The sequence below is a fragment of the Phycodurus eques genome, chromosome 1, assembly GCF_024500275.1.
Source record: "Phycodurus eques isolate BA_2022a chromosome 1, UOR_Pequ_1.1, whole genome shotgun sequence".
NCBI classification, from domain to species: domain Eukaryota; kingdom Metazoa; phylum Chordata; class Actinopteri; order Syngnathiformes; family Syngnathidae; genus Phycodurus; species Phycodurus eques.
The window spans coordinates 19,710,939-19,732,203 of NC_084525.1; the positions used below are offsets into that span (position 1 = coordinate 19,710,939).

Here is a 21,265-nt window from a genome sequence, read left to right on the forward strand (position 1 = left end):
CAATATGACAGGTCATGTTTTGTTTGATCATAATGCTTTTCTGAAATGCTTGACAGTTTAATTTGAATCCCATTAAAATAAAATTAAATGTGTTTCGACTGGTCCTTTATGCTTTCTTTAAAGAACTGTATACATCTTACAAATTCTGCCTGGGTAACAAATGAGCACAACTGTGTATTTTCTCATTTACTAAATAAAAGTAGGGCTGTAAATTTCACAATGAGAGCAATTAAATAAAAAAAAGTATTACGTGTTCAAGTAAAGTGCTTAACTTCAGAATAATTCTTGGAAAAAACTAGGAAAATACAGATAAAACTTCACGTTTTGATCATATGGGTAGAAGCAAAATCATGCATTGTAAAAATGCATGATACATACTGTAAGTAGAAGGGTTTTGAGGTCAACTTTGGGGGTGCATATCATACACGGGTGTGTATTATACACAAGAAATTACGGTAGTTGGAATCACATGACACCTTCCCTCTCCACACTTGATCAACTGCGTCCACGGTGGTAGCACGAGGTTGCCCACACTTATTGGTTCAATGTACAAAATATGTCAAATGGCAAAAAGAAATGAAATCTATGTCCAAAAATGTGTCTGTGAGTAAGCTGTTTTGCACTTCTACCCCACTGTTGTGAAACAGCTGGGGTAATACACAGAATACCACCCCACACCAAGTTTCTCTGCCCATAACTTGGCAGCTAGGCTGAGCGGTGGCTGGACTACATGCAAGGAGAAGCTATCATGTCAAAGCCAAAAGGTAAGCACAGCTGAAAAGTTTTTTCTTGTAACCAGCATATAAAGCTTGAGTGCGGCCCCCCAGAGAATGCCGCCCATATCAACCCTAGCAGAAACAACCCTTGAAACCACATACTTTCTTCTTACAAAAGTCCATAAACCTATTGCTGACGTATAATGTAAAACACTATAGATGGGCTAAGAGAAATTAGCATAGAATAGAATATAGACGGGCTAACAAAAATTAGCATAGAATAGAGTAATTATGAACCTTCAAACAAGTGCTACTTTACCACATGGTGAAGCAACACATATGACAAAAAAAAGTGCATATTCTCTCTTCAGTTCAGTTGGGGAAATTCTCTGCTTCTTCTTGTTATTAATTACTCGGTATTTCTTCCAGAAAATTTCATTGCTGCCTGGCATGTTGTGGCACAACGTGGTACTACACTCAAGGCCCACAATACATTTCAGCCCTGCTGGAATACTGATCTAGTGGGGGCTCACTGTACTGCGTGTACTTCATTATTCATTTGTGTGACCTTTTATTAAGACACTGTCATTGAATTGATGAAAATTCGAAATATTAGATTTTTAGTACGCGGCACGGTGGACGACTGGTTAGAGCTTCAGCCTCACAGTTCTGAGGACCCGGGTTCAATCCCTGGCCCCGCCTGTGTGGAGTTTGCATGTTCTCCCCATGCCTGCGTGGGTTTTCTCCGGGCACTCCGGTTTCCTCCCACATCCCAAAAACATGCATTAATTGGAGACTCTAAATTGACCGTAGGCATGATTGTGAGTGTGAATGGTTGTTTGTTTCGATGTGCCCTGCGATTGGCTGGCAACCACTTCAGGGTGTACCCCGCCTCCTGCCCGATGACAGCTGGGATAGGCTCCAGCACGTCCGCGACCCTAGTGAGGAGAAGTGGCTCAGAAAATGGATGGATGGATGATTTTTAGTATCTACACGTGCTTCAAGTTTGGTAGCAAAAATACAAATTCTCTTGGACAAGTTTATTTTTGAAGGACACTTGGAAATGACCAAAATCATCCTAAAATGTCTGCTCCACACCAAAATGGCAGACTTCATGTGTCTTTTGATACCAAACAATTTCAAGAGGGCTTTTGCCCTGTAAATAACTCTCGTGCCTAATAACCTGCCTCGTTTCAGAGTGCCGCCAAATTTGGCAGCGTAAACAGCCGTTGAGTCAGTTAACCCCACCTCGCTCCGTTGACGGTTTGGTGTGTTTTTCGTTCTCTTTTTAACGTCGTGTTGTGGACATTTTTATATGTTGCCGTTGGGCCGAGGCAGGGCACCAACAGTCGGCTGTAAGTGGCACAGTGATGCTCTGTGTCTGCAGGCTCCCCTCTGTGGTTTTAGGCAGCCGCCCAACGCCCTCAGTCTCTGCTCCGTGGGCCAGCGTCATGACTGCCTTGAGCTCAGCCTCTCTCCTCACACCGCAGGGAACAATGGAGGCGTTTCACAGGGGCAGATGTGAAGGGGAAGCACTCACGCTCAACTCTTTACCTAAAAAAAAAAGGGGGAGGGGAGGTGGGGGGGTCCTGTGCATCACGACAGGGTGGAGTCACTTCCTGGGTGGGCCCGACGTCAAACGTTTACACAAATGCCCTCATAGAGCTAAGCTTATTTCATGTAAAAACAAATAACAGTCCCATCATAACGCCGGTAAATGTGCATGCCTCGGTCAGATTTTTAACACTTGTTTACGTGTGTAGACACGTCCATTTAATTACAAAATACAGTGTTTTTGTTGTGTGCGCACAAAAATGTGGAGAAGCTCACCACATCTTTGTGTGGTCCATCATATTTGCGGCACGTGTACTGTGCATGCTGTCTATGTGTGTGTGTGTGTGCGTGTACGGTTGTGTGTGCGTGTACACACCATTGCTCGTTATTTTTGAGTGGGAATAAATTGCTCTTGCTCCAGTCATTTAAATAAGGTAATTAGTTTATCTAAAATCAAGTGAACAAATGTGTATGTGTTTTCAAGAGCAAATGATGTCCTTGGTGCTTTCGAGCTAACTTTGAGCTGCTTGTGTATTACAGTGATGTATTCGAGTATTGTTTTTGTTGTCTATATTTCTTCACGAAAGCAAGTAGCCTACTGATTGTATTAGGGCGGCAACTAATGATTATTTTAATCATTGATTATTTTATCGATTTTTTTTCGGTTAATCAATGAATCTAATTTTTTAAAACTCAGAATTTCCATCCCTTTATTCAAAAACAAAACATTATTTCAAATTGACAGTGCAGAAAATGCACAAACATAAATGGATTGTTATTTAGTCACTGGTTTGGTCTGTAACGTCAAAAAATAGGCAAAAATGTTGATAACTGTTTTCCAAAGTAGATGTTTGCAAATTTCTTATTTTGATGAAACACAAAGATAATCAGGCTGCTTTATTATTATAATACAGTAAATATATTTATAAATATTTATTGCTTTATTATTATTATAATAACTATAATAATTAATATTTACTGTTGGGAGGCTGAAATTCTGAGGATTTGGACAATTGTAAGTTAAACAAGGTCTTTAAAAGATTAATCAATTATCAAAAATCATTGTCAATTAATTTGATAATTGATTCATTGTAAATTAATCGATGAATGTTTGCCCACTAGATTGTATATTAACAGAGCTCCCACACATTTGTCACTTCTACAAAAACAAATAAAGAAACAAATGAGACGATTTATGATAGCTAAAAGGAGAAGATATTTTCTGTTCATTACAAACAAAATAAAAAATACATCCAAATATAATATAGCATTTCACACACAAACCCAATTTCTGTGAATAATATTTAATGGTCATTTTAGGTCAACCGTGACCAAATTTGTGCTCCAGGGCATTGCATAGGTTTATATTGAGGAGTGTATTTCGACTCTTTTTATTATGACCATAATTTACATTGCATGTTCTAATGTTGTTTTCTAACTTTCTAACTAGACAAAGTGTGAAGCACTTTTAGTTTAACTTTAAAATTGTCTTAATGTCTAATTTGGCCAAGCAGTTTAGATTAAAACCGCTGATACAAGTTCCAGAATGCTGTGTGCTGTCATTGATGCTGTGCTCCATTGGCAGTACAGGGAGCTAATATGCACATACGACTAAAACTGACTAAAGAAATGTTTAACAGTTGTCCACGAAAGAAAAAAAAACACCCCTATATGCAGACCGGCCAATCACAGTGCAGTACTTTACATGCACTGTAGTTGTCCTGGTATGTAACCTACCTACTGTTAATGGTTGGTGTGTACATTTAGGAGGTGGCACATGTAAGGGCCACTCAGTGATGTGGTGATGAAAATATCATCCCACTGACTCACACTGGTGGGTGGAAGTGGAGAGGCTCACCCCCAAAAAAAGTTGTGTAGCAACCACAGAGGTGGTTAGTGAGAATATCGAGGCCACAGGGAAATGCGCTTGCGGTGTGTCGCGGTGACGCTGTAAACAGAGGAGGGAGGATGCCGCGTGTTTGGAATGCAGGGAGTGCGTATACTGTGTCTGTGCTCATGGTGTCTTGCTCTATGGAGCATCTCTAAATTGGGGTTTGCAGGAGGGAGAGGAGGCCAAAATGCAATCCATGCTTATTGGGCTTTGTTTGTGTTATCACTCTGTAGACATGCATACAGAAGCCTTTGTTTCTGTGATGTACACATTGCATTCGTGCTCACACACATTTGCATTTAACATGTTTTTTCTGCACATCTGGCTTTCTGCGTGTGGCAATAAGATGTCATGACATGTTGTCTTTTCAGATAAAGCTTTGTTTGCTCGGCATCGTCTATAACACATCCTTATTGTTTTCTGCTGTGTGGCTGTCTTGTTGTAAAATCTCCCTCTTTGTCTCACTTGTCCTATTATGCTCATGTGGATGTTAAATGTTTCATTGTGCACATAGTCATTTGCACCAGCAGGTGCCCGCTGCCACCTTATACACAATACAGAACATGCTCTCTCCTGTTTACTGTTTGCTTTTATACATGACCTCAGGAATATTGATGTCCATTAGGCAATGTGTCATCTCTCACACAAAAACAACTGTTATGTTTAAAAACATTTCCAATTTCCTGCTGAGACGTACACTAGTCACAAAATGTTAGGGATATTGGGCTGAAATTTCAGGATGAACCTAAAATGCACTATAGCTTTAGCAGGTGAATTAAGTTTACCTTCTCTAAACTTTTTATGTCCAATTTTTCAATGTTTTAGTACTTGTTGCACAACTTGCTGCTCTCTAAAAAGGAGCTAAATTGCAAAATTTACAGCAGGTATTTTTTTTCTCCAAAGACATCCACTCCTATGCCTTTCTGTGACTCTCCCAGTCTCTCTGTTGCTACCTGGTGATGACACTCTGAGACATGGGTGTCAAACTAATTTTCTTTCGCTGGTCACATTTACCCAAATTTGAACTCAAGTGGGCCAGACCAGAAACAGTAATCGCCCGAAATCGATAAATAACGACAATTCCATTTTGGGGGTGAAAATAATTACATTTGGAAAATAATCACATTTATTGATTATTATCTTGTTGGCAAATTTTGTTGAAAATCATATGCGCAATCTGAAATTTCTTTAAAGAAATCAATACAATTTATAGATCACAGTGTATGTATATACTGTATGTATATATACTGTAAGTACACAAGCTTTTTAAAAACACTCTTCAATGTGGTGTGTCCAATTTCTAAGACATTTTTGGCCTCATTTGTGGGTCTTTAAGTAGAAGTAGAGATACTTGTCTAAGTAATAGTAAAAGTAGTAATGATTGAACTCCTTTACTTTATTAAAAGTAAGAAACAAAAACATGCTTGCTAGGTTAATTGAAGACTCTAAATAGCCCATTAGTGTGAATGTGAGTGTGAATGGTTGTTTGTTTGTTTCTAACCCTAACCCTGCGATTGGCTGGTGACCAGTTCAGGGTCTACCCTGCTTCTCGCTGTGATAGGCTCCAGCACGCCTGCAACCCTAGTGAGGATAAGCGGTATGCAAAATTGAATGGAATGAAATCAATCAATCAATCAATAAATCAGAATCAGAATCAGAATCATCTTTATTTGCCAAGTATGTCCAAAACACACAAGGAATTTGACTCCGGTAGTTGGAGCCGCTCTAGTACAACAGACAGTTACAGAACACTGAGTGGAATGAGTGGAACGGTGGACGACTGGTTAGCACGTTTGCCTCACAGTTCTGAGGACCCGGGTTTAAATCCGGCCTCGCCTGTGTGGAGTTTGCATGTTCTCCCCGTGCCTGCGTGGGTTTTCTCCGGGCACTCCGGTTTCCTCCCACATCCCCAAAACATGCATTAATTGGAGACTCTAAATTGCCCGTAGGCATGACTGTGAGTGCGAATGGTTGTTTGTTTCAGTTCAGGGTGTACCCCGCCTCCTGACCGATGACAGCTGGGATAGGCTCCAGCATGCCCGCGACCCTAGTGAGGAGAAGCAGCTCAGAAAATGGATGGATGGATACTTGACGTGCGATTATAATATTCAGGTAAACGGGCAACCATTACAGCACAATCCATCCAAGAATACTGTATTATTGCGCCATCTCCAGGTGAAAGTTATTACATGCACTAAGAGTGACAGGTTGACCTTTATCATTTTGCATGATTTAATCTACCCATAAATATCGCGTTAACACGTAATATGGAGCACAATCTGTTTTCAGAACGGTCTCCTAAAAGGCACTCCTTTTGCCATGTCGTGTTGTTGTCGTCCTGTAAATGAACAAACCTCTCTCTGATTGGTTCAAATTTGACCACGACAATTACTCATCCAATCGGAACACACGTTTCTCACTGGTCTATTAGAGAACACCCAGCTGTTTACAACCTGCACAGCAGGGATATGAAACTACTGGACGACAATGGTGTCGCAAATCAAGTACGTAATTCAGAGATGTATACACCAACGAACGTTCATCTGCGGACAAGTTATTAAATGTCGGGTCTAAGTGTTATTATCGAAATGTAGCCAAGGTTCGTGGGCAAACCTCGTAGCTAGCTCATTGCTGATAATGCAGTAGCCAACATGATAGTCTTGCGCAGTTCACTGCATATTTTTAGTTAATCGTCGAAAACGTGTTGCAAGAGTCGCAGCCGTTGTGTTTAATGTCCTTTATGGGTTGTATATCGCTAATGTATTGAAGGAGTCGGTGGGTAGATCTGTGTGCTAACGGGAAGCCGCTGTAGTCAGAGCTGGAAATGCGACGTGTCTTGTGGGCAACTAGCAACGGTGCAAGGACAGGCATCGTCAAGCCAGTTGAGGCGAGAGGCACTTGAACGCACCACCACCTTAAATAGGGCTAAGCTGTTTAACGCTTAACCCTGATAAAAGCACCACCCGTCGTTGTAGTCAATCATTTTCGGATTGAGTGCAGTAGTGCACCCGAATTAGGTATGAACTGTATCTTAACGTTTATTTTATTTTATTATATTTTTTTTGCTAAGGGGCCTTCATCTTGGGCATTAGTCTCAATTATCGATTTACCAAATGTGTAGTTCGCTGCTTACATTTTGTTTCGGGTTCTATTTGAATGTACACGTGTATTTGAAACAACAAGTTACAATGCCTGTTTATCGACTCATTTTTGTGTGTTTAATATTATTTATCCAGATAAAAACCAAATGAGATCAGGATCTTGACAAGGGGTCAGGAGCACGTTATCGGAACAGTTACAAGGAAGTGATATTTTTAGAGTAAAATATACAATGTGTGAGGTGCATCGATGTTTTTAAAGTAACTCAACAACAAACAACAATTTGTAACATTTGAAACACTGGCTAGTAGTTTCAAGCTGGAAGTCCCTCCGCATAGAAAAGAAAGCTCAAAGTGGAATATGTTCAGAGTTTCAGTTTAGTCAGCAGTGTATTCTATGTCGCAGGGGCGGCAAAGCTGAAAGCTCTCTTCCCAAATTCTAATTTTGTTCAATTTTTTTTTGTAATCCGGACCCTTGTGCGGCTTTATCGCTGCGCTGTGGTAACACATGATTTTGTGCAATAAAGGCAGGGGCGTTGTATGACACAAAATAGGATTGTGGAAATTAATCATGTTTAAAATGGGGGCAATAGTATTCCTGTACTTCCCCACCCTCCATAGCATGTCTTTAGTGTTTGATGTATTTGAGTGTCATGTTAATACATCATCATATTTTAGACAAAGACAACGCTTATGATGACAACAGTGACTTGAGCTGATGATAATGATGAAGTACCTAAACAGCCAATTCTGCCTGCTTTTTTGTAGCATTTCATGGGTGACTCACAGTCACAAATTGATTTATTTCTTAATGTGTGGCTTCTTTTGACAGTAAGCAAGGTCGGTTGTCATCTTCGTACAAGGCATGCCAATGCTTCTGCAAAAATTGTTAAAATGGTAAGTTGAAGCAAAGTTATTATTCTGACTTTTATAGAAAATTGTTAAACTTCTGTTTCATGTACTAACAGTACAAATGTGATGTGTGTAGAGTGTTTGCGTAATGGCTGGCATGTCAAAGTACTCTTCAAAAATACAGCTTGCTGATTTTGTGTAGTACAGTGTGACGTGTGAGTTTTTAGACTGAGCTACGAGAGTAAATATAATTTTTATGTGATGGGTGAATCTCTGAATTTGGTGAACTGCTATTTTAATACCAGTGTTATATTCAGCAGACTAATCATGCTGTCATGTTCCTCTTTAGAAGTACTACAGGAAGCTCTCTGTTTACGACAGTTCCATTTCTACAGTGGTGACGAACCCCAAATTTTTATGTCAGTCACAATGCACCTTAGTCCATCACTAAACTATGCTAAGGCAGTTGTAAAGTCACAATTACGGTAAATAATGAGTGTGCCTTCTTGTGACGGCGTACAGTAGTCTTATGGTCGTAAACTGAAGACCTCCTGTAGTTGAGTACAATCTGCAGCGCCTCTGCTGGTTGCAGCCAAATAGTGTGCTCTTTTTTGTCTCAATTGCTACATCCATCCATTTTCTGTACCGCTTATCCTCACTTGGGTTGTGGGCGTGCTGGAGCCTATCCCAGCTATCTTCGGGCGAGAGGCGGGGTACACCCTGGTCGCCAGCCAGTCCCAGGACACACATAAACAAAAAAACATTTGCACTCACATTCATACCTACGGGCAATCTAGAGACTTCAATCAACCTACCTTGCATGTATCCCTAGTTGTGGGCGCTTTAGTCCCTGCGTTGTCCTCACATGGCTTTATTCCTATGGCATTTGCTAGTTTCCTAAAGTTACATCTGTTTATTCATTCATCAGGTGTGACAACTGTTAAAGGCCTTTTCTTCAGAGAACTGGATACAAACAAGGGAAAATGGAGCAAACCCCTCGATTCTCTGAATATGGCGATGGTGAGGATCTACAGCAGGAAGATGACGACATTTGTCAAAAGAACACCATTATGACACCCGACATTCCCGACAACCTTGTTCACAATACTCAAAGAGGCTGGGAGTCTTTTCCCTGTCAGCACTGTGAGAGGTGTTTTACCAGCCAGCAAGGCTTGGAACGACACATGCATAGCCACGCTTTGATGAAGAATGCGCCACATTCATGTAAGAGCAAGAATGGAAAAATGGCTTCCGGTTTGGCTCTCGGTCAGCTGCAGCATGACAGTACGAAGTCTTCAGTTTTAGTAAGTTCAGACGGACAGCTTGAAAGCAGTGATACTCCTGTTTTGTTAGTTGGGCGCAACACTGTGCCACCTGACGAGCTGGTGTACGAGCATCATGCTTGCAGCTACAGCGAAAAGAGATTCACTACGTTTACCAACAAGCAGCAGCACGAGAGCACAGTCCACAACCAGCATCTGCAAATTGCACATACGGAACAAAGTGAGCCGCCTCAGGAGGAAAATCTTCAGCAGATAATTATTGCGTCGTCAAATCTGGAAGCCGAGCTTTCTGCAGAAGTTGCGGAGAATGAAGTGGAACACACTGGAAACTACATGCCAGTCGTCTCCAGCAGTATCTCAGAGAATCTCAGCTTTTACTTTGATGGAAAAATTGTTTCAACAAGCACAGTGAGTGGCTGTGAAGCAGCTGAAGTTCACGCTGCATGTTCAACTTTGGTTGGACTAGATGCCCTGATTCTGGATCCCACACAATTGAACCTGGGGTTGAATTTCAATTCAATTCTGAGCAACCAAGAGCTGCCGGGTCAAGCACTTGCCAAGAGAAGAACAGCAACACCTCCTTTGTTACCCCAAATTCAAACAGAACTGGAATCTGAAGTGGTGGTGTTGTCATCCTCTTCAGAAGTTGTAACTTCGTTAATAGAGAATACAGAGTCTTCACTTGCCCCCCCAAGCTCAGCCACTGTGTTTCTACGAGAGAAGCAGGACACCCTACTTCCAGATGGCCAAACATCTTGCTCATCTGTATCTGCTGCAACAGGAAGGTTTAAAAGAAGGACTGGATCTCCACAAAGTTCTCCCCAGCACAACACCACATCTGATGAGGAAACAGCAATAGCAGATATGGATGGTGATGCCGCCACTTTATGGCACATGGACACCCAGTACAGTGTGAGTGTCAATGACAAAGAAAATGCATCTCAAAAGATTGAGGAACCTCAAGCAATTACAGTTTCAACAGAGAGCTGGCCACCTGTGACTGTGGACAGCTGCTATAGTCAGCAACCACTGGATCTCTCTAATACGATGAAACGAAATGAAGTTGGGACTTCAGATGATGCTGCGCTGGATTTAAGTTTGCAAAAAAGGAGCCCTGAAGAATCTCAGCTGACATCAAATTTAGTTTTCCCCTCAGAAGATAATTCAAACGTGTGGATGCAGGAAAGGGCCCTCCTGAATAGTTGGAGAGCAAAATGTAAGCCTCGCAAATTGTGAGACACCTCTTGTGTCAGACCTCACCATTGTTACAGGTCAAAATATGGTGGACTCTGTCGCAGAAGGAATTGTTTATGGACTTTCACTCCCCTCCTGTCCCCTGAATTCTGCACCTGCCACCCTTACACCTCTTGGTTTCCCGCCAGCTTCACCATGCACTATATCATTTGCTCCCCCAACTACACACACAGTACTACCGACTGCTCCATCATTAATCACAGTTCTGGCACCCCCACTATCTATTCCTAGGCCCTCAAGCCAACCAATCCAAGTGCTGGCTCCAAATATATCACCGGAGCCGCTGGTAATCTGCACAGAAAATGCCATAAATTCTACACAGTGTGATTTAACCTCTGCGTTTTCAGCTACAACTGCTGCAAACCTTGTTACTCTCTCACACCCACTTGACCCCTCTCTAAATCTACCCGGCCACATGTTTCTCACTGATCAAATTTCTCTTAACCCGCCAATTAATGAAGACCATAGCTTGTCTGAGGTGCCATTCACACCCAGTGCAGCATTAAACGATCCACTCATAAACTCGTATATGTCAAGTAACACAGTGCTGATAGAATGCACAATATCCCTGGAAACGCCAGGGAATGTCCCCACTGCTGTTACCATGCAACAAAACATTGAGCCTCCAGTATCTACGCCGATGCTTGTTAACCACATAGAACAGCAACAGATTGTGTCATTGCCCAACACCTCAACTGTGGACCCCACCATTCTCTTGTCCTGCATTGAGGAGTCTGTGACATTGTCCACAAACACCTCAATGATGCCAGATTGTCCTGCCCAAGCTGAAGAAACAGAACAAGGCCTCAAAGAAGCGCCTCCAAAAGCAGACGAGGAACTTGCTGACAGCACTGATTCTGCAGTGGAAATATCTACTGACAACTCAAACCAAGTTGAGAAGTTTGAAGAGACAGAACCGCCAAGCAACACACCGAGTGACGCAGAGCAGCAGACTTTCACCAAGAACTTCATCTGCAATGTCTGCGACCTTCTGTTCCACTCGATGAAAGAACTCAGCACCCACGTTAGCGACCATGCTGAAGAATGGCCTTACAAATGCGAGTTCTGCGTTCTGCTCTTTGACAAGCCCTCCGCTTTGCTCGACCATCGGTCAAGCCTACACGGTGTCGACAAGACTTATATTTGCAGTGCATGTCCTAAAGACTTTGTCTACCTTTGTAATCTGAAACAGCATCAGGAGGAATTGCATCCTGCCCAGCAATGTACATTCACTGAAGAAGAAAAGGGAAAAATAAGACCTCAGAATTACAACTACTCCACTAAAGTTAGCAAAGAGCCTCCATTGCCTGATGTGTCTGAACAAAAGGTGAAAAAGGAAGATCATGAAGTGGATGTGGCTTCTGAAGAATTTTTTACAACAATTAAAATCATGGCCTCAGATGGAGGCAAACTCAAAGTGCCTGATGTTCGTCTTGGCATTAACCAGCATTACCCTAGCTTTAAGCCCCCGCCCTTTCCTTACCATAACAGGTCACCTGCCGGGTCGGTGGCCTCAGCCACAAATTTCACCACCCACAACATTCCACAAACCTTCAGTACAGCTATTCGGTGCACCAAGTGCGGAAAGAGCTTCAATAACATGCCGGAGCTGCACAAGCACATCCTGGCTTGTGCCAATGCTAGCGATAAGAGGCGGTACACGCCCAAGAAGAATCCCATCCCACTCCGCCATTTTGCAAAAAGCCAAAACGGAGTCCTGTCCACTACCAACTCAGAAAATGAATGTAATGCCTCAAATAGAGCTAGCCAGTCCAACAGATCAGAATCTGTCAAAGTGAAGTTAAAATTACTGAACAAAAGGAAGCGAAAGATGGTCCAAAGGGTCATGCCCCAGAGGAACAAATCTTCGCTAAATAAAGTGTCCCCTTCACACGTGCATGATGACTTATTTGTTTGTCCTCACTGCAGCAGGGAGTTCACCATGCGACGCAGCCGAACCAAACACATGGCAGTCTGTCCCAAAAAACCCAGAGAAGTGAGGACAAGGAAAGAGGGTGGGATCTCTGTGACAAAGGAAAATGATGGACGACTCCATAGAGGGGTCTCACTTGTCAATGAGCAACAAGCCTCAGCTCATCCTAGGACAAGACTCCAGACATCAATGCCAGCTAAGAGGCCCGCCACGCCCCCTAGACTAACAAGCTTTTCAAACAAGAGGCCTAAACTAGCCATAAAGGACGATTCAAAAAATGACATTTCCACTTTAAACAAATTCCCCGCCGTTCGTCCTTTCAACCCTCCTCTTCGCCAGTACACCCGAGTGCATCATGCAATTAAACTAACTCCAGCAAATCAACAACAAAGTGAGCCCTCCGCCCCAGGCCGAGAGGAAGCAACTGCTGGTGGCAGCTCGAAGCAAAGCGCAACAGCTTGAAGACCTTTCAGCTTACCCTGTCAGGTAGTGTAAAGAATATTACAAATTTAAATAACCAGTGTAGTTATAGCCTTATCATGGTCTCCACCCGTCGGCGCGCTCACACTGGGCATAGATACCATGCTTCAGTGGCTTTACTTGCGCCATCACTTAATGATGAGGCACTGCATTACTGCAACTTTCCTGACTATGTGAAAATGCTGTCATTCTGTTTATTTCTGTTATTCAAAGTGGCACCGAAAATTAATGTATTGTGTTAAGTAGCCACGGCATAGTGGGTAATGCATCTGACTACAGGGCCAGAAGATTGACAAGCTCCAGCAAATTTTGGCCAGCCCTGGCTGAGCACCTGATTTTTCCGCCTGGTCCACACTTGTGGTTGTGGTGCCCTTGAGAAAGGCAACCCAAAATAAGCAAACACCAAAATATACATACTCCTAAAACGTTAGGGATCTCGGGCACCCGGATGAATTTTCAGGACAAACCTAACATGCAATATAACAAATAAAATATAACAATACTGGTGAACCTAATATGAGCTTACCTAAACAGTTGAATGCACATGTCCAACTGCTCAATGTTTCAGTACTTTTTGCACAACTTGCTGTACTCTAACAAAGAGCTAAATAGCAAAATTCACAACAGGTGTTTGATCTGTGGGTGGGCCAATACATTTCCTGTTTTAATTGGAGCTGGTGTTCACTGCGCTTCATTATGCCGGAGAAGACACCTAACAATTGATTAACAATAGCTCGCCATTGTAAGGTTTCAAAAACGACATTCTCAGAGGGAAGTTGCAACAGCTACAGAGAGACTGGAGGAGTTACAGAAAGGCAAAAGAGTGGACATCCTTCGAAAAAAAAAAAAAGTACACTTGAATTTTGCCGTTCACCTTCTTGTTAGAGAACGGCAAGTTGTGGAAAATGTACTGAAACACTGAACAATCGGACGTGAATTCAAAAGTTTAAAGGTCAAATTAAGTTCACCTCCTAAGGTTATAGTGCATTACAGTTTCACCCAAAAGCCCAATATCCCTAACTTTTTGGGAGTAGTGTGTATATATGTCGCCCCCTCCTCCAGTGTGTGCTTACAATATTGACTAATGTGATGGGATAAAAGCAAAGGGCACGTTTTCTTCATGTGCACATAAAAATTGTGAATCATTGGCAGTTAAAATAGTTATTTTATTTCTTTATAACTCCTGGGAGGATTGATCATATTAATTATAGGAGCAAGAATATGTGGACTTTGACTTGATTTTAAGTTGTTGTGTATATTTACTATTATGGGAGGAGCACTTATCATTTACAATTGTGCCGTGCCGAGGCCCACTTCTCCAAACCATGCTGCGGCCAGGAATGTTTCCCATGCTTGAGCACGGAGCATTTAGACTGGTCAAAGGAAATGTGGAATGAAAGGTGTCGTGTGCTCAAGCATGATACGAGTTGCTTCATAATTTATCAAATATCATTGAAAGAAACTCCATCATACAGCTATGATAGCTAGTAAGGACTTTGCTAGTACAGATTTAACTCCAGTTTAAACCCATTGAAACAAATGATTTGTTAACATATGCTGTCACTTTTAGGCCAATGCACACCCTTGACACCTCTTCACCCAGCGAAGGCTTGAAATCCATTACACTGTACAAGAGATGACTGAACTGAGGACAGAAAAAAAAAAAACCCTGAACACAACTGAAGTACTTCTGCGAGTGCAGAGTATGCGAGGGCTTGAAGTTTGTAGGTTGGTACAGTCCCACATTTCTTCAACTTTCCATCAATAGCCTGGATTTGCACTTTGAAGTTAATCTGACAGCGACGTGTTGTCAAAGAAATGGGGAAGCACTGAAGCTGGAAAGGCTTCTCTCATTTCTCGCTTGGCGGTTCATTCGGCGAGGATGGCAAGCAGCAATCACTGCCAGCATGGATTTGCACTACTTTTTCCTTATCAGTCATATGTTGCCTTTTGGGTTTAAATTATTTATGGCATGTTCTGTACTTGTTCTTCAGTTGTTTGGTATTGAGGAAATTGGGCCTAAACAAAGGATATGACTTACCATTAACCTTAAAACTTAAATTGAGTCATTGAACAGAGCACAAAAGTATTAACATTTCCCTTCAAAGTTGTTCAGGATTCAAATGCAAGAAGCGATTATTTGGAATGTATTTGGCAGGGTTAACTCGAGAGAAAAAATCTGAGTAAATTTTGTTGGCCCTTTGTGTGTTTATATGAAGGTAATAAGAACAATTCTATTCGCGTACCATCAAATGCATATGGCATGATAACCTGTGGCATACAAATCAAGGATAAAAGTTCAATGTTGTCCTGATAAAGAAAAAATAATTTATTTTAGCGGCTATCCAAATGAAATCGACTGAAACTGTCTTCGGTCATCTGCAATGCTAAGTACTGTACCTGAAAATAATACACTGACATGCATTGCTTTCACTGTGGTGAGCTCATAGACCACAAAAATTATCAAAAGTGGTGAAAAGGAGCAGTCTGCTGCTGTCATATCATGTGATACAGTATATGTAGTTTTTGTATTTCTTTAAAGTATTCAACTGTAGAACACAAGCACTTCATCCAGGCTTACTGTCTGTGTAACATTTTCTTGTTTCGTATGTACATTAAATTGTAATGTGAATCCCAAAATGAAAATGTCAACTTGTTTAGTTTTGTAAATGACTGTTGAAGCTTGCAACTAATCTCATTTGCATAAATATTCATAAGCTACTAGTTTAAACAGGGTACTTATGTAATTGTTATATCTACTGTATATCAAATACAATTTTAATTTGTGAGAACTAACGTGTGTGAGAGTAATGATAGTGGGGGGAAAAAATAAAATTTTGCCTCTACAATTCTTGTAACTCACCCACAGACTGCATTATGTTGGATGTACAGGGTGTCAGGGGACTGCTCTCTGACTGTGAACGTTTGTGTAACATTTCAAAATGTAAATGAAGTCGTGTATATTTATTAATTTAAAACCATGTAATGATTCTGAAGTCGGAAGCTGTTTGATTTGCACTTTTTTTTTTTTTCCCCCCCCCCCAAGCGTGTGGTCATAATAAATGCAGAATGTTAGTGTAAAATCTGTGTGTGTGGCGATTTGTTGGCCAACAGATGACAATTGCTGAATCCCATTGAACAAGTTTATTGGAGAAATCAACACTGCAGATGTAGACTAATGTCCAGAAGGTGGTGCACTCCACCCGCGCTAACCATTGCAGCAGATTATTGAATAGACAAAAGTGTTTGTTTTGTTTTGTTTAACTGTAGGTAGCTGGCCTCTTTAGTTTGGGTAAGGATTGTTGTTGGTGGATGCGGAGAGCTGCTTGGACAACAGAAAACCAGTCTTTTCAAACTAATGTCACACACTTATGTTTTCATGTTTATTAAACATAAGATTTTAACATTCGCAGTGGAAGGTGGAAAAAGTATACAGACCTTTGGATTTAAAAACTAGTTGTGCCTCCTTTGGCACCAATAAACTCAACTAAATCCTTCCTTCAATTGCAGATCAGATCCACAAAATGGACAATTCCTTTGTGCAAAACTGTTTCAGTTCAGCAATGTCTGGTGTGAATCACTCAGTTGCAGTCATTCCACAGCATCCCAAATGAGTTGAGAGACTGACTGGCCCACTCAATCAGAAGGTGTATATTCTTTTTGGAAAGCCATTCTGTTGTTGATTTACTGTCTCTGTTGAGCTCCAGTTGGTGGACCAGGATGTCCCCCAGTTGGGATGAGATTTTGATGGTTGTGTGTTGTGCAATTGTTCTCCACTCCACTCATAAGGCCTTACTTTCTAAGATAAAATAGCAGTGGGTGTTCACTCTAACAGACTGCGTGCAGTGTTGGTAGGTATGTTGTGTGTTATTTATTAAGATTACAATGTTTTACTAAAATACTAAATAGCGTGCGCTACATGGCGTGTTTACGCTAACGGATTGCATCTACTCATGAATTGGAGACTCTAAATTGCCCATTGGTGTGAATGTGAGTGCGAATGTTTTGTTTGTATGTGCCCTGCGATTGGCTGGCAACCAGTTCAGGGTGTACCCCTCCTGCTGCCCGATGATAGCTGGGATAGGCTCCAGCACGCCCGCGACCCTAGTGAGGAGAAGCGGCTCAGAAAATGGATGGATGGATTGCATGTACTGTTTTCAATAGGAGTAAAAATGATGGAGAACACCATTTCATATTTTATTTTCACCATGGGAAATTTTGGAGAGCACTGCAAGCACAAAGTGAAACTTGAAGTGTTAGTTGAAGACAAACAAACACTATATTACGGAGTTACCTCAAATAAATATATTCCTCCAATAATTTTGGAGAAGCTAGCAAATGCAAAGAAGCCATGTTTTGTTTGACTTTAACTCATCCCGAATGCAAATCCTGTGCAACATTGCGTTTAAAATATGGGACAGCACAGCCAAAAAAGTGCTTTGGTAGGAACCAGCACCAGATATTTTTTGTAGTGTGCTGAAAAGACCCAGAGGCAAGGAAATGCTGAGTTGAAATTAGTTTCGTCATTGGTGATTGGCTCCAAGTTAGCTCTGATGATTGAGAAGTTCCAAAATTGCTTTACCGAATAGACAGTATGCCGTCATAATTGTTGTTTCTGGCATTCAAAAAATGTTTGCACGACTGGAAAAGATCCATTCTCGTTCTTGCCTCCCATTTTGCATGTGCCTCCTCTACTCATCGTGATGCACAACGGTGCTGTTTGCACCTGGTTTTCAGTCACTATTTGAAGACCCAAAAGGTCTAAGGAAAGAATGAATGGGGCCATGTTTCGTGAGGTGCTCCCTAAGAGCATTGAAGATGGAATGTGACTGGGTCTTTCAGCATGATAGTAACCCCAAACACAAAGTCCGGGCAACTCAGGAGTGCATTGCCCTTTAAGAAGCATGTCAAGGTCCTGGAGTGGCCTAGCCATTCTCCAGACCTCAAACCAATATAAAATCTGTGGACGCATTTGAAAGTCCATGTTGCCCAGCGACAGACCCGAAACATGACAGATGGGGAGAAAATCTGCACCAAAAGTGGGCAAAAATAACTGCTGCAGTGTGTGCAATCCTGGTCAAGAACCTCAGCAAACATTTGACCTCGGTAATTGCAAGCAAAGATTTCATTACAAAGTATTGAGTTAAACTTTTTGAATGTCTGAATATTTATTTTCCGCAAGAATATACAAATAAATTGTTTAAAAATCATACAATATGATTTCCTGGATTTTTTTTCACATTTTGTCTCACACATTTGAAGTGTGCCTATGATGAAAATTACAGACCTCTCGTCTTTTTAAGGGGGACAACTTGCACAATCGGTGGCTGTCCAAATACTTTTTTAGGATTCTTACTAAATTCTTACTCTCTACTCTGTGCGAACAGAAAGCGGAAAATTAGTGTTATGACCCCCCCAAAAAAATCAGACTTATCAAACCGTGTGTACGCACACCTGTTGGATTTCCCCCCCTTGCTAGGTCACAGTTCCTTTTCACTCTGCACTTGCTCAGCGCAACATTGAAGGCAACGGGGGTGAAGCCGTCCCATATTTGGAAGTGCTCACGTCGCAGCCAACCAAGAAGTAAACACAAAGGTTTTTCCCGCTGAAGAAATAAATCGCACCTCGGCAAGATGTCGCCGTCTTTTTTTTTTTTACAAAAGAAAGCCCTGGCATTGCTCATTTTACGGAGGAGGAGGAGAGATGAGCTGCAGAAAAAAAAAGGAAACGGGTTTATCCCATTGTAATGGCTCGTCGGAACCTTGGTGAGTTTAGGCTTGTTTGCGAGCTACAATTTTACCATGACCACTTTGAGGTATATTTCAGGCTAAGCAGAGATTTCGGGACAAAGAGAGACCGCATGTATTAGAGCGTCCTCCATTTCAGTAAAAGTCCTCCAAAATAGCACTCAAAAATCACACCACCAGCCTCTCTCCCATTGGAGGAGCTTTTTGTCTTCAAGACGCCAGAATAGAACAGTTTTCTTACCGATGACATGACGCTGAGCGTCAGATGCTCTCTGCATTGACGCGACGCTTGGCGTCACGTCAGAACGGATGACGCCCCCTCAGCGCACACACGATGAATGGGAAAGTCAAGGGCGTCAGACACTTTGCCAAGTGCAGTATGAAAAGGCCCGAGTGTGCACGTGGATCCCACTCTCTACAAGCCCAAAGTCAACCAAATATGGGCAATGCAAAGCAGCATATCAATATAAGTAAGCCACTCTGGCCAGTGCTTTGTGAAGGGGGAATCATGACAACAAGCGAAACACAATGGAAGAAACCTTTTTCCCCCCCCCAAGTCAGACACTGAACTGCTTATTATCGTGGTGGAAACAAGGAAGCAAATATTGTTTGGTGGCCCTGGCAGAGTACAGAAAAAAAAATGACATGGAGGACAGAAGGAGAAATAAAAAAGTGGTGGGACAAAGAAGATGTCCCCCCCAAAAAGATTTTTTTTTCCAGTAAATAAATAATTTTCAGACCAATTACGTGAAACAGGATTCAGAATCAGAATCAGAATTTATTTGCCAAGTATGTCCAAAACACACAAGGAATTTGTCTCCGGTAGTTGGAGCCGCTCTAGTACAACAGACAGTCAATTTACAGAACACTTTGGGGACATCAAGACATTGACAAAAAACAATTGTGCAAAAAGATGCAGAGTCTTCTAGCACTTAGAGCAGTTCGAATGACTAATATTGCAATAGTCCGGCGCAATGACCATTGTGCAAAGGGCGCTGAGACTTCAAGGAGTGTATGCGGTTTAAAGTGACGAGTAGTGCGATCATCTGGGACAATGTTGGTTGTGCAAATGTTACAGATACTCCTCAATCAGTGTGCAAATGGAGCAGATGCTACTCTGGCATGAGTGGCCAGTATATGCAAATAGTGCAGGATGGCGAGACAACTACAGTGAGTGCACGAGTAATACATAATTGGCCCCACAGAAATGTGACAACGAACTCAAGTCAAAAAAATTCCAGCTTGTTGTAATGGAATTATAGGTTAGGTGTTTAAGAAGTTGATCGCAAGAGGGAAGAAGCTGTTGGAATGTCTACTAGTTCTAGTTTGCGTTGATCGGTAGCGCCTACCTGAGGGAAGGAGCCGGAAGAGCTGGTGACCGGGGTGCAGACGGTCCGAGAGGATTTTGACCGCCCTTGTCTTAGTTCTGGCAGCGTGCAAGTCCTCAATGGTGGGTAGGGGGTACCGACAATCCTTTCAGCAGTTTTGATTGTCCGTTGCAGTCGGAGTTTGTCCTTTTTTGTAGCAGCACCAAACCAGACTGTGATGGAAGAACACAGGACTGATTCGATGACCGCTGTGTAGAACTGTCTCAGCAGCTCTGGTGGCAGGCCGTGCTTTCTCAGAAGCCGCAGGAAGTACATCCTCTGCTGGGCCTTTTTGAGGACGGAGTTGATGTTGTTCGCCCACTTCAGGTCCTGAGAGATTGTAATTCCCAGGAACTTGAAGGTCTCGACGGTTGACACAAGGCAGCTGGACAACGTGAGGGGCAGCTGTGGCAAAGGATGCCTCCTGAAGTCCACGATCATCTCTACCGTCTTGAGCTTGTTCAGCTCCAGGTTGTGTCGGCCGGATCACAGCTCCAGCCGCTCCGCTTCCTGTCGATATGCAGACTCGTCACCGTCCTTGATGAGGCCGATGACAGTGGTGTCATCTGCAAACTTCAGGAGCTTGACAGTCGGGTTCGCTGAGGTGCAGTCGTTCGTGTAGAGAGAGAAGAGCAGCGGAGAGAGGACACAACCTTGGGGCGCCCCAGTGCTGATGCTGCGTGTGGATGAGGTGGCCTCCCCCAGCCTGACCTGCTGTGTCCTGCCCGTCAGAAAGCTGTAAATCCACTGGCAGATGGCAGGTGAGACGCTGAGCTGGAGAAGCTTGGTTGAAAGGAGTTCAGGGATGATGGTGTTGAACGCTGAGCTGAAGTCCACGAACAGGATCCTCGCGTAGGTCCCTGCACTGTCGAGGTGTTCTAGGATGAAGTGCAGTCCCATGTTGACTGCATCATCCGCAGACCTGTTCGCTTGGTAGGCAAACTGCAGGGGGTCCAGCAGGAGACCTGTGACACTCTTGAGGTGGTCCAGCACGAGACGTTCAAAGGACTTCATGACCACAGATGTCAAAGCGACAGGCCTGTAGTCATTCAGACCAGAGATTGCAGGTTTCTTGGGGACTGGAATGATG

General features: G+C 42.5%; 1 protein-coding gene across 1 annotated transcript; it reads left to right on the forward strand.

Annotated features, from left to right (window-relative positions):
- The first annotated feature begins 6,588 nt into the window (after positions 1 to 6,588).
- Positions 6,589 to 18,234, forward strand: prdm2a (PR domain containing 2, with ZNF domain a). The gene is given in 3 exon segments (XM_061681983.1): positions 6,589 to 6,665; positions 9,040 to 10,591; positions 10,593 to 18,234. Coding segments are annotated over 2 exon segments (3,948 nt in total). The 5' UTR covers positions 6,589 to 6,665; positions 9,040 to 9,094; the 3' UTR covers positions 13,044 to 18,234.
- The last annotated feature ends 3,031 nt before the right edge of the window (positions 18,235 to 21,265 follow it).